Raw genomic sequence first — 13,711 nt, forward strand, 5'->3', positions numbered from 1 at the left:
CTCTCTTACCAGTTCAGCAATTTATTTCCAATTAGATCACCAAAGTTTTAAAAAATGTATTTAATCTGCTAAGGGCGAACAAATTACACGGCACTTGTTTTGTGCCAGACACTGAAGAAAGTTCTTTGCACACATTTAACTCCTCACCTCTCCCAACAACATTAACGGGGAAATACAGTATCACCCTCATTTTCCAGACAAGGGACCAAGGCACAGGTAGGTCAAGAAACTTGCTCAGAGTCACCCAACGATGTAGCCCTGGAAGCTTATTCAAAGCAAGGGTCCATGCTCCGGTCACACTGTACTGTGACAAGAGCAGGTGCCCGTCATCCCAACATGCTAGTGTATCTTCCATGTAAAGCACGTAAAGTGAAATCAGGCAACAAGGTTGGGATGATGAAATGTTTGTAAAGCAAAAACAGACACACATCAATATGTACACACACATGGAAACGGTATACCTCAAGGAGCTTCTGAGCTGGTTTCTGGTTGGGGGTTAAGATTAGGAGTCTTTAAAATTCGTTTTGTCTGTCAATATGCTCTACAATGAGCATGTGTTTCTTTTATACCAAGAAAAGGTAATTTTTTTTTATAATACTTTTTTTTTTTAATTTTTTTTTTTCAAAGTTTATTTATTTTTGGGACAGAGAGAGACAGAGCATGAACAGGGGAGGGGCAGAGAGAGAGAGGGAGACACAGAATCGGAAACAGGCTACAGGCTCCAGGCTCCGAGCCATCAGCCCAGAGCCCGACGCGGGGCTCGAACTCACAGACCGCGAGATCGTGACCTGGCTGAAGTCGGACGCTCAACCGACTGCGCCACCCAGGCGCCCCAGGTAATTTTTTTTTAAAACCCATAAAGAAGAAACCAACTATTTCAAAAAGTGCCTGGTACCTTTAGGAAGCGCTCTGTGGTAAGCACAATGGTAACCCACCGGCCCAGAGGCCTGTTAAACCCACAGGGTGGAAGGGACTCACCCACTCGGATGTCCAGAGGCCATCCTTCCTTCTCTGCCACAGTGCCGACCTCTGCCACAGGGTGAGCCAGGTCGGGGGTGAAGGGCCCATTGATATGCGGCTTCAGCTGAAGAAACAGAGAAAGGGGAGAGAACAAATCTTGCAGTGTGGGCAGTCTCTGTTCTTCAGAGGCTGCCTGACTCCCACTCAACCAAGTCGAGGACCCAGAAGGCCGACTTACGGCTCAGAAATTCAACCCAGGAAACACCCGAGCAGCAGGCTCTATACATGCACCAGCTCCAGGATCCCTCCAACCCCGTGAAGCTGGTATTATCTCCATTCTGCCAATGAAGGCGATGGCATGCCTTGCTCAAGGTCACAGAGCTAGGAGATGGCAAAGGCATGGAATAAATCAAGGAGGTCAACTTCATAAGTCCATTATCCCCTACAGTGTGATGCTTGTGTAACCTTATGACAAAAATAGACTTCAAGCCAGGTGCTTTGTGATAATACTTACCAAAAAATGCAAACGCTTGGCAAAGTGCCTGGCACACACAGCTCTCAATAAACGTTCCCAATTATGACTATGTGAATTGGCGCATTCAATTCCATGGCCACCTGAGATTTTACACATGATAAAGTAGGGCCCACAGAGGTTGAGTAACTTGTTCAGGGTCACAGGATTAAGTGGCAGAGTCAGGAATTAGGACTTAAATTCATGGAGACGGGCTTCAGGGCTAAACCCTCAACCACTCTACTTGGCTGCTTCCGTTCCTCCAGTCTGCCTTTCCCCTGGCCTTCCAGATGCTCACTCTGGCCTGCAGGTCTCAGGGTGCCAAACCTTGCACAGGCCTGGGAATCTTGGGCCTTGACCTCTAGCACTCTGACAAAACTCCAGGGCAAAATCATGGCTTCAGCTAATGGTGAGGTGGAGGCAAACTGAGCCAGTTTCTGAATCACCAGCCACAGCCACATCTCCTGCCAACCACAGCCTGATGTGGGCGGCAGTGTACAGGGGCACTGGGGAACCAAAGGCCCCCACACCTTCCTGGGTGTGCAGACAGGGCCCACTAGGGGTCCCAGATGAGGCCTGAACACCCCAGCCTCAGAAATTCCTTGGTCTCCCCTCCCTTCCTCACCTCATTGAGGTTAATTTCAATTAGTTGGTCATAATGGCAGCCAGGGTCAGGTACCAAGTGATCCTTATATTCATCAGCTAGTTTGGCAATGTCTGAAATCAATAAGGGAAGAAGATTAAACCATGTGGAACAGGAAATGGTCAAGAGACAGACCAACTGACTGACTACCCACCCATCCATCCATCCATCCATCCATCCATCCATCCATCCATCCAAGCCAGTTACCTGGCACCTGTTAAACTGGGCCCTGGACACTGACTAAGCAAACAAAGGAACAATGAAAACAGCACAGGACACACAGTCCCTGCTCTCAAGGAGCATGCAATCTAATGAAGGAGCTATCAATGAACTGGAATGATATGATACAACAGAGACACATAGGGACACAGAAGCACCAACCAAGGTTCAAAGTCAAGGAAGGCTTCCTAGAGATGAGAAGTGTTGAGTTTTGAAGAAGTTACTTGATAATGAAAGAGAGGGATGGGACTTCCAGGTAGGACTTCATGTGCTCAGCACATGGACACAATTGGACAAGCTCTCCCCATGACCCCTGGCCTCTGCTTCCACCAATCACCCTTGCTCATCTCCCTTCAGAGGCTCCAACAATCCCTCCCACAGGCCCGATTTCTTCCTCTGAGCTTCAAAGAAGTCAAGCTAGAACCTCAGGCAAACGGGGGGGAGGCCGGGAATGGTTCTGGTTCCAGATGTTTTTTTCCTTCTCCAGGACAGGAATCATGAACAGATCCCTGTCATTTCTGGAGCTTCCTGTAGGGGGCACCAGGGACCAGACCAAAAGACCCCAGACTTGGCCCTCCTTTCAGGTGAAACTAAACTCCAATCTCAAGGCAGGGGGATCTCAAACTTAGATGCCAGGCCCTTTGACAAGCTGTTGGAGTTGCAGACATGCTACTCAGAAACAATAACACATATAACTTCATACCCCTCTGGGGGCTTCTCAGGGCCTCTAAAGCCAATCTAGAAACATGAGATTAAAGACCCCTGCCCTAAAGGGAAAGGTGTAGCTCAAGGGTCTCCATGCAATATGACTGCTCTGCGGACCGCCCTGCCCCCGCCAGCTCACCCTCCCGGCCTGTCTTGCTCAGGTACTTCTTCATCCTGTGGTTGTAAGGGAACACTGACGTGGTGGCCCCGATCTCTGCGCCCATGTTGCAGATTGTCGCCATGCCTGGAGAGAAACAGAGCTGGTGAAGCTGGCCTAGCAGCTGGACACGGGCCCCATACACCTATCGGGTGTGCGCACACATCTTCACGCCAGGGAGCTGGGGTCACTTCTTCCCTCGCTCACGCAGCCATCTAGTGGCAGCAGGCACACTCGTCCCCCATGACCCACAGTTAAAACCAGGGCCAAAGAAAACACAAAATTCAGCCCCTACCAGCTGGGTTCTAGTTCTGGGCCTGGCTATCCTGGCCAGACTGCCTCGCCATTACTGTGCCCATCTTGCAGGTGAGGGAACTGGCTCAAAGAGGTCCAAAGTCATGCCATAAAGCAAATGCAGGTGCTGGCATTCAGGTCTAGGCCCACCTGCCTAGCGCCCGGACCTGCTCTCTTTCAGTCACACCACGGTGCTGTGTGGAAGTGTTTCTGGGTCTCAGGTTTTCCAGCAATAAGACTGGAATGAAGTGCACTGTCCCGACCACAGAGCCTCACGCAGAACAGGTGAGACTTACAGATATCCTGTTTCATGGGGTTGCTGGGACATGGGACCAGGCTTGTTATCAACTTCGGAACTGAGCTGTCCAATGGTAATAAGCACTACCTGTAAGAGTGAGCCCTGGTCTCTGGAGGGGTGCAAGGGCAGCTGAACAGGAGCCCCGTGGGGCTGCTGTGGAGCTGAGGCAGGCACCGGGGGAAGTCTGGGCTGGACCATCCATAAGGCTTGTTCCAAGTCTCCCTGCATTCCTGAGGGCCTAGGCATTGAGGCCAGGTCACCCGGAGTGATGAGTAGAAGGGGCCCGCTCCTACTTGGTCTTAGAGCCTCATAGGTGATAAATCTAATCCAAGTAAAGTGAGTGAGGCTCCAAGGAAGATGTGGGGACGGGGCTGCTCTGTGAATGAAGCCCTGGCTCTGGCTCCCCATTCCACTACCACCTCCATTCTCTCTGGGATTCCCTTTCTGGATCACCCAAGGCAGCACAGTGCCAGGGCAGGCGGGGTTGGCTTGGTCCCTAACGCTGCGTGGCCACAGGGAGGTACCCACCCACCCCCCCCGGAAGAGGCCACCATCTCTTAGACTAGAGGAACCTAGACTAATCCCCCCCCACACCTCTAGCTGTCCATCATGTCCCCAAACTGGATGGATACTCAGGGGAAGGCCATTCACTGCTTCCATGGATCAACTACTGGCCCCATCAGGCCCAACACAGGCCGCGGGGCGCATCACATGGCCGCCCTCCTCACCGGTGCAGGAGATGGAGTCCACGCCCGGCCCGTGGTACTCCACGATGGCGCCCGTGCCACCTTTCACTGTGAGGATACCCGCCACCTTTAGGATCACGTCTTTGGGGGAGGTCCAGCCAGAGAGGGAGCCCGTCAGCTTCACACCAATCACCTGAACAGGAGGGGCGAGACAGCAATTACAGGCACCGTGTACCATGCTCCAACCACGAAGCCAAAGCATCTGCCTGCTGGGATTCCCATTTCTGCTTATTTACCCCTGGCTCTCCCCCAAAGAGACTGGAGTCTGAAATATTCCCTCATCCCTTTTGGGTTTCACAGACTCCCATTCGTCCCCACCAAAAACACCCCTGAAAGAGCGTTTCCCCACTCCTCACCTTGGGGCACTTTAGCTCCCAGGGGATCCCAGCCATGACATCCACTGCATCAGCACCCCCGACTCCGATGCAGATGCCCCCCAGGCCACCGCCATTGGGGGTGTGGGAATCAGTGCCAATCAGGAGAACCCCAGGATATGCATAGTTTTCCAGAATGATCTGAAAAAGAACCCAAGATCTTCAGCTTACCAGCCCTCATCAGGGAATGGAGGTGGGGACCAAGAGGGGTCTGCAAAACGCCCCCTGGGTCATTTCTAGGCACCCCTCCAGGAGAGGGCCTCTCAGGTGTGGCTGGAAGGGCCAGGGGCTTGGGAGACAGGTGGCTTGGGCTCCCAAACAGCTCCGACAGTCCTGGACTGTCTGACTTGGGCTCGCGAGTGCCTTCTTGCACCTCAGTGTCCGTGTTTGCGGCACGGTAACAAGAACACATGCACCACACTGAGCCGAGAACCGTGGTGGGAAGCAGATGAACTGGGATACGGGAATGTGTCCTGGGACAAGTGTGACTGCCTACTGGGCTTCATAGGGTGGACAATTCCTTCAGGACCTGGCTCCAGTCTCCGCAAGCAAGCACTGGGAAGCCAGCAGGAGCACAGGCCACGAGCTCTTCTGCTGCTGATCTGAAAGGAAGTACAGACGATGCCTCCCCACCCCCAGAGGCCTGGAGGGGCTTAGAGAACTGAAGTGACTTGCACGTGAAGATGGCACCCTGCCTCCTCACCTTTCCTGTTTTACTGTGGCTCCTTCATCGAGGGACTCCCAGCCGGAAAGGCCCCGACCATGAGCATTTCTCCAAAACATTTGATTGCAGAGGCATGGCTATCGTAGTGCGGCCCTGACCCTACCCAGGCACCTGAGGCTGCAGCACCCCATGGGAAAGCCCTGGCCAAGGGGCCCCAGTCTGAGCTCCGGCCCCACTGCCTACGAGTAGTTGTGGGACGTCGGGCAAGTTACTTCACCTCCCAGGCCTGTTTCCTCATGGGTAAAAGTAGCCAGTTCTGCTCACCTCATCGAATCACAGCGATAACGCCATGAGAACATGTATATTAAGCTGTAAGAGTACCTGGGAGAGGCCTTCTTTTTACTTATTCTGTAGCACACACTGGGATGTTAGGAAGAGCAAAGGAGGTCAGAGACAAGAAAGGCTCCATGAACGGTCAGGCCTGACTAAATGGTGAGCAGGCTCCGTGCACTATTATGGAAACCCCATGGCCCCTGCCCTGGGACAGGGCACACTCCCAGCACACTCAGCAAGGTGTGAGTGATCTTGCCTGTCGGAATGCAGTTAGAAGACCTGGTCTCTTCCCAGGAGGGTGGCAGCTGGCTGGGAGAAAAGGCCAACACAGAGGAAATCCTGAACAAACAACTGTTGGACAGGACACTCGCTGCTCAACTGTTTAATTTTTCTGTCCTCCGTGCCCCAGCCACAAAGATTTAAAACTAGTTAATCTCGAGGCGCCTGGGTGTCTCAGTCGGTTGGGCATCCGACTCTGGCTCAGGTCATGACCTCATGGTTTGTGGGTTTGAGCCCCACATGGGGCTCTGTGCTAACAGCTCAGAGCCTGCAGCCTGCTTCGGATTCTGTGTCTCCCTATCTGCCCCTCCCCCGCTCACACTCTGTCTCTGTCTCTGTCTCTCTTCTCAATAAAATAAATAAACGTTTAAAAATAACAAAATAAAATAAAATAAAACTAGTTAATCTCTAAGGCTCTTCAAGGTTCTAAAAGTTTGATCCATGAAGACCAGACACAGAATTCAGTGTGGTCTACACAGTATAGACCATGAATATGGCCCATGTTCAAAAGGGAGAGGGACCTTGGGTCTGAACTAAGGAAAGAGTCACAGTGAAGCTGGCTGTACAGTGACCTCCGCAGTCAGCGGGATATGGCTGCGTGGATGGGGGATCAGTGTACTTTAGTCTGGACTAACACCTAGAACATAAATCTGGAAATTCAGCCACCCCCGGGGTGCTCTTGGCTGGCTCAGTCGGTATAGCATGCGACTCTCGATCTCAGGGTTAAGTTTGAGCCCCATGTTGGGTGCAGAGACTACTTAAAAGAATAAAATCTTACAGAAAAAAAAAAATTCAGCCTCCATCTGCACAACACGTGTACACCGAGGCCTCATTCTGCACCTACCTGGCTCCAGGCCCAGCGCCAGAGAGGAATAAATAAACCACAGTCTCTGTCCCCAGAGCGTGTGGTGCGGTAGGGGAAGCACCTGGCACATCCTGGGGTCATTATGTGAAGGGTCCCACAGAGGATCACACAAGGGGGCTCCAATGCCCAGCACCAGGGAGGACTGGGGGCGGGGGCTTCACAGAGGTGACCAAAAGGCAGAGATGTGGAGGAGGAAGGATGTGCCGGGCCAGGCACAGGACGTTCAGGGTGGAGGGAAAGGGGTTAGGTTTGGTTTGGTAGATTAAAGCTGCCGATGGCCTGACATCAAGGGGGAGAGAAAAGCAAAGCTGTACAGAGATCACATGCTTCCTGGGAATTTTCTTTTTAAAGGAACAAATCTACCAGGCTATACACTTAGCTGGTGGCCAGAGGCAGGTGTGAGCTGCCATCACTCATAGCCCTGAACTTTGGCCATGAGCCGCCAAAGACGCCCGGGGGTTGGAATGAGGTGGGAAGGGAGACACTTGGGACTGGGGAGCCGTTCTTGACGAAAGTCCAAAGCTGGATCTACCCGACTCCCTAGCCCTGCTGTGGGGAGAAGCTTCCTAGCCCCTGCAGACTGACGTGACCTGCCATTTGCAGGCAGTCCCTTCTTGGTGAGGGCAATATTTTTAAAGGGCAGAGCAGTGACCCATGGGCTCTGGTTTCAGAGTGGGGCAGTGCCGGGAGCCCACGCAGGGTCGTATTACAGCCTGACTCAGCTCACCCTGAAGGAGGGCTGGGATGGAGGTGGGGAGAAGGGTCACCTTGGGAAGACGCGAAGAGGCACATACAGGATGGATGGCAAACAGCCAGTACAAGCTAGCGCTCCCCACAAGCCAGTCACCCTGGATGAAAGCTGAGCACCTATCTCCCAGAAACACGCGTGCACACAAAATCGCCCATCAAAAGAAAATCCATCCTTCGGGAGAGCCCAGAAGAACTGGCTGACACCGCCACGTGACCTACGGTACCTCCATCCCACACAATACCACGAAGGGGCCAAGAAGACCCCAAGGAGCGCTATGTGCGCCGAGGAGGGGAGAAGCCTTGGTGTGACAGGAGGCATACCAGCAGCACGCGGGGCGGAGCACTGGCTGTGGGGCCAGACTCTTGGATCAGCCAGCTGTCCCTGGGCAAGTGGATTAACTCCTTCGCGCCTCAGTTACTTCACCTACACAGCGTAGATCATGAAACCACCTACCTCACAGAGTTGTGGTGAACAATGAGTAAGTTAGTATCTGTCGAGTGCGAAGTCTAGTGCCTGGCACACAGAATGTGCCCATCAAATGTTAGGTATCCACACAAAAAGGAATAACGTTTGTGGAAAAAAGCAAGACAAAAAAATAATACAACACCCCTCTGCCCTCCCGAGCCTCTGGCCTTCTGTCCCGCAGGCCAGGAGATGCTCTCTGGTTCCCTAAGGTCCCCTCCCCCAGAAAGGCAGGCCAAGCCCTGCTTTACCTGGTGAATGATTCCAGAGCCAGGCTTCCAGAAGCCCACGCCATACTTGGCACCTGCAGTTGCCAGGAAATTATACACTTCCTGGTTTATGTCCTATTGAGACAAATCAATAACCAGAGCATGAGTAACACGGTTTGCGTCTGGGACGACTCCTGCTCATCTCCCCCCCACCCTCCCACGACTCTGAAATGCTGGCACTGTGAAGTCAGGCCCTCTCCTGGAGGTCTTCTACAAATAATTCCAAAAGGACTTGGATGTTGGCCCAGTCTCAGCTGGCCAGTCTGGGGAGAAAAGCAAGGAAGCGGGGATGGAGCCTCAGTTTCGTGACACCTGGCCAGGGAGCGGTTCTGGAGCAAGTCCCTTCCCTACCCTGTTCTCAGTTTCCTTATTTGCAGAAGGAACTCAATTACATCATCTCCAAGGATCCCTCTGGCACTCAGGTCTTCAGTCAAGGCCAGCAGTGGGGGACACATCCAACAGGACCATCTAACTGGGATATGGTGTTGGGGGAAGGGAGCCGTCAAAGGGAAACAGTGGCATCGAGTGGACATTCCAGTTCCAATGTAGCTCAGGCAAGGTGTTGTTAACCTCAGAGGCCTCATTCGAGGCAAGGTCAGAATCCTAGCTGACATTTACTGAATGCCCACTGCACTGAACACCCTCACAATCCATCCCAAGAAACAGGGAAGGCACTGTCACCAAGGCCATTTTACAGACGCAAAAACCGAGGCTCAAAGGTGAAATAACTTGCTGGAGATCCCCAAAGTAAATCCCAGGGTTTGAAACCAGGCCTGTGCAACCACATAGCCTGAGAGCGACATTCTAATATAAAATAAAGCTACCTCCCCTTATAGCAAAGAGGGCATCTCAGAACACCAGCGTCCGTCATGCTGTAGGCGTTCCATACTTGTTGGTTTGATGGGCCCCAAATGAGACTGTCAAATGGACCATGTTCTGAAATGCAGATTTCAACAAAACAAGGCTGGGCCAGGCCCACTCTGCCTAGAATTTGAAGGTGACCTCCTCAGGGGGCATGGAAGGCTTCCCAGGACAGCTAATGTGAGGCCAGGGTTTATCAGGAAGACATGGCACGCTCCTGGGCAGGGGAGACTCAGTGATGGAAGGGATGGGACCAGGCGGACTGCAAAGACTCCCCCCTGCAAGGAGGAACGAGGCAGTGAGATCTGCTGGCCTCGGCACAGGAGACTCATGCCCCAAGGCAGAGGGACTCACTGTCAGCTCCCTGGACCCTCAATAAAACACCCTCAAGACCATGCAACCTCCTTCACCTAAACTCCAGACCAACCACACACACCCTTCTGAGGCCCATTTCGTACCCCCAGGCAAAAGAATAGCACACAAAAAACTTGGGCCCCCAGAGCCGTCTCTCTCTGGTTAATAATGAAATGAATATGCCAGCTTTTTCCTTCAAATCCGTCACTTATAACAAGGGTACCAAGGGCAGGAGGCAGTAGCTGTGTTCTGGGTGCGTGTCCTCGTATCTGTGTAAGTGGTGGTAAAGAGACAGGGGTGGCAGGGGACAGAGCTGGGCAGCAGAGCCTCGGTCTGAACTCAGCCGAGAGTCTTCTCTGGCTATGCGACCCTGGATAGGTCACTCAGCCTCTCCGGTCCCTGGCCAGAGGGACTCTTTATTTACAAATATACGTCAATCTGGTCACACCCCTCCTTGCTTAAGCCCTTCAGGGACCCCTAGGATGGTGCCCATGGCCCTCAAGGCCCTTTCGGAGCCTGCCCCCACCCACTCATACCACCCTCTCTTCCACACACAGCTCCAGCCCCATGGCCCTCTTTCAACTCCACAAAGCATCCAGTTGCTTCCTGCCTTGGGGTCTTTATATACACTGTTCTGTCTACAAAGTTCTTCCTCAAGTCAGTATCAGCTTATCTACACAGGTTTCAGCTTACGTATCACGTCCTCAAGAGGCTGTCCCGTTCCCCCAGAGTCTAAACTGAATGGCTTTCTTACACTCTCACAGTCCTATGTCTTCCCTTCATAACATATATACAAACTGGCAATTACCTATTTGTGTGATGGTTTAACGTGGGTCTCCCTCCTTGTTCATGAAGGCAGGGCTCCTGTCTTGTTCACACAGAAACCCCAGCATCTAGCACAGTGCCTGGCATACAATTAATGTTCAATAAACACTGGTCAAATAAATGAGTGAGCCCTGAAATCCTTGATTCTGTGAATCTCATCTCCAGAAGGCAGATTCTGAATCCATAAAGCAAAGCGAGGGCCAGACCCCGAAGGCGGTGGTGGCCCTGCTGTGGGCAGTCATCCCAGGGCGGTTCCCGGCCAAACCCAGCTCCTGGCACCGCAGGAGCCCCTGTACCGCTACCACCCCCACTGCTGCTAACATGGAAACCTCTGGCCAGCAGGCTGGGCTTTCAGCCGAGTAGAAAAACAACCACCGGCAACCAGGACAAAAAGTGGCAGGGCAGGGTGGGAAGAAAGGGCTCCAGTGGGAAAGCTGAGTGCTTCCCATGGGCCTGAGAGGCGCTCGAAGCTCCGCTGACCCTGAAGCTGGAGCACTTTCAATGGCAGCCCTGCCAGCATTCAGCTCCTGCCAGAGGCCCCCCAGGAGGGCGCCCCTTCCACTGCGGGGGGGCTGGGAGAGGGTGTGGAAAGGGTGGAGGGCCAGAGCTGGCAGAGGCACACGCAGAGGGGCCACAAGCAGAGCCTGGGGGGAGGAGCAGGAACGGGATTTCATGAGGAAGGGTGCGAGGAATTCAAGGAAAAAACTACTCATTGTGGCACACGGCCCCTGCTATGTCCTTAAGCAAACTCCCAGAAGAAAGCCCCCAAAGGAGGCCAGTCAGTAAGAGGGCGCTCGGGACACGGCACTGGTCCTAACCACGTGCCCACGCAGCCGAGGTACCTCACCGCACAGGGCCCTGGCCGCCTCGGATGGACAACGAGCAGCACCGCCTGCCCGCTTCCCTGGCGGGGTCCTCGGGGCTCGGCCGAGCGCCTGGGTGAGCGCACGTGTGACGCCGGCGGAGAGGAAGGAGCAAACTACCCTCTGCAGAGCGACCGGCGATCTGTGTCATAGCCTGCTGTTTCTAATGTGCCAGAACAATGACCACACAAGAACAACGTGGTAAGATTAAGGATGATTTGGGTTTTGTTGGTTTTTAGGCATTCTCTAACATCTTCACAATAAGCAAATGGTATCTTCAGAGTTAGTAAAGAGCAAAGATGTTTTAAAAAAGACTAAACCAAAGAACCTGTTAGAATTGCAAAGCGATGCCTTAGCTCAAGGGCTTTGCCTCTCTCGTCCCATGTCACACCCACCGTCCCCCAATGCCACCTTCAGCTCACCTTGGCCCGACGCAGGTCTTTCTCACCCCCGAGCTGGGCCTCAATCAGGTGATCGCAGTGGATGGTGGACGGCACAGCCACCTTGGGCAGCCCACTGCTGATGAACTGCAACATGGCCATCTGGGCTGTGGCATCCTGCATGGCCACACGGTCGGGCCGCAGCCGCAGGTACGTCTTGCCCCGCTCGATCTCCTGCTTGGCTGGGTCATCCAGGTGTCCATATACAATCTTCTCTGAGAGGGTCAGAGGCCGGTTCAATCTGCGGAGAGAGGGAGAGGTGCCGGCTGCACAATGCCCTGCCTGCCCACAGCTGTGGCAACCATGAGGGGTGGGCACGAATCAGTCCCTCTGACACTCAGCACTCACTCGGTGCTCCAAAATTACTTAAGTGACTGACAGCATCATGAGAGGTGGGCAGGTTGCTTTTTCACAGAGGATATCTGCTCTTCCGGCATATTGATCACTACTATCTGATGAACCCCTATTACATGTGTGTCTCACTATTCACTCCTCATTGTATCCCTGTCATCTGATAAGACGGGCAAGAGGGAAGGGAGGCTCAGCAGAGTGGCGGTGATCGCTCCAGCTCAGTCAGGGTCTTGCTTGCGAGCCTCTAATTCTCTCTGTCCCCAGCCACTTCTTCTGTGCTCTCAACCCCACTAAGACACAGAGGATCCCACCAGCATCCCACACAACCCACAACCCCCTGCTGTTTACACTGCTGGGCTGAAGCCCTTCCCATTAGCCCCCCTTGCTCTCACCCCATTCAGCCAGCACGGCTATCAGCTCTCAACAACGCACACCCAGTCGCTGTCCCCAGCCCCTCACTAGACCCTCTTCCTAGACCCCCTCTCCCTGGAGGTCCCACCCCTCCCTTCCCCGTTGGGGCCAAAGTGGCAGTCCGACCCTGGCTCCTGGGCGGCCCCTGCCAGGCCTCAGGCGGCCTCCTCCTCACCAGCCTCCCCCGAGGCCGACTGAGCTCGGTGCAGGTCAGCCCTCAACCGCCCACCCTGAGGCTCCCTGCTGACACCCACACAACCTGGCTGCCCCGTGCCGCAGAGCAGCCTCCCCTCTGCCCGCCACAGCTGCCCTGGCTAGACCTCACACTCTGCCTCCCAGACCAGAGGCCTCCAGGGAAGGCGGTTAGCGTTCCCTTTCAGGGAAGGGGTGCAGTTGCACTCACACCCCACGAGCCAGGAAAGAAAAAAAGTATCAGACTAAGGAGTCAGAGGCCCTGGGTTTAGTCCTGACCCCAGTACTAAACCCACTGTGTAACCAGAAAAGCCACCGCTCTTCTCAAAGGGCTCGCCACCCCACCTCCGAAGTCCAGGGCCCGGCCTGGACCGAGGTAACAGCGCTCATTCGGCGCTTGTTTTTAAACAGCCTCACTGAGGTGTAACCGGCCTGTCATAAGCCACGCACATTTAAAGGACACAATTTGGTAAGTCTTGACACAGTACATAGCTACACACCTGTGAAACTGTCACCACAGTCAAGACACTGAACACGTCTCCCAAGCAGCCAGTGACCTGCTTTCTGTCACCACAGACTCATTTTCTCACAGAACTTCCTCTTCCCTCAGCTCGGCTCTAAGCACCTCAATGGATGCAACACGTCGCAGCCTCGTAACACGGACGAGGGCACCGAAGCCCAGCGAGGTGAAGCAACCTGCCTCGGGTCGCGTGCTGGCGAGCAGCAGAGCCAGACCGCGAGGAGCCAAGCCGTGTGGCTCTGACGTCTGAGCTCTTTATTTACATAGATTTTTTTTTTTTTAACCTAATCTCTACACCCAACATGGGGCTTGAACTCACAACCTCAAGTTCAAGGGTCACTCACTCCACTGACTGAGCCAGCCA

The 13,711-nt window shown here is 53.7% G+C and overlaps 1 protein-coding gene across 2 annotated transcripts in view; it reads right to left on the reverse strand.

The window, feature by feature from the left end:
• ACO2 (aconitase 2) overlaps positions 1-13,711 on the reverse strand; it is a 39,524-nt gene that overhangs the window by 6,253 nt on the left and 19,560 nt on the right. Inside the window, exons 3-9 of one of the 2 annotated variants that reach the window (XM_040490709.1) lie at positions 11,856-12,114; positions 8,513-8,605; positions 4,890-5,048; positions 4,516-4,666; positions 3,178-3,282; positions 2,097-2,188; positions 979-1,084 (exon numbers count right to left, since the gene is read on the reverse strand). In XM_040490709.1, the coding sequence (XP_040346643.1) occupies positions 979-1,084; positions 2,097-2,188; positions 3,178-3,282; positions 4,516-4,666; positions 4,890-5,048; positions 8,513-8,605; positions 11,856-12,114 (965 nt within the window). The remainder of the gene's footprint in view (positions 1-978; positions 1,085-2,096; positions 2,189-3,177; positions 3,283-4,515; positions 4,667-4,889; positions 5,049-8,512; positions 8,606-11,855; positions 12,115-13,711) is intronic. The other variant, XM_040490710.1, reaches the window with a different exon arrangement.

Source organism: Herpailurus yagouaroundi, unplaced genomic scaffold, assembly GCF_014898765.1.
Source record: "Herpailurus yagouaroundi ecotype Mexico unplaced genomic scaffold, PumYag 182, whole genome shotgun sequence".
NCBI classification, from domain to species: Eukaryota; Metazoa; Chordata; class Mammalia; order Carnivora; family Felidae; genus Herpailurus; species Herpailurus yagouaroundi.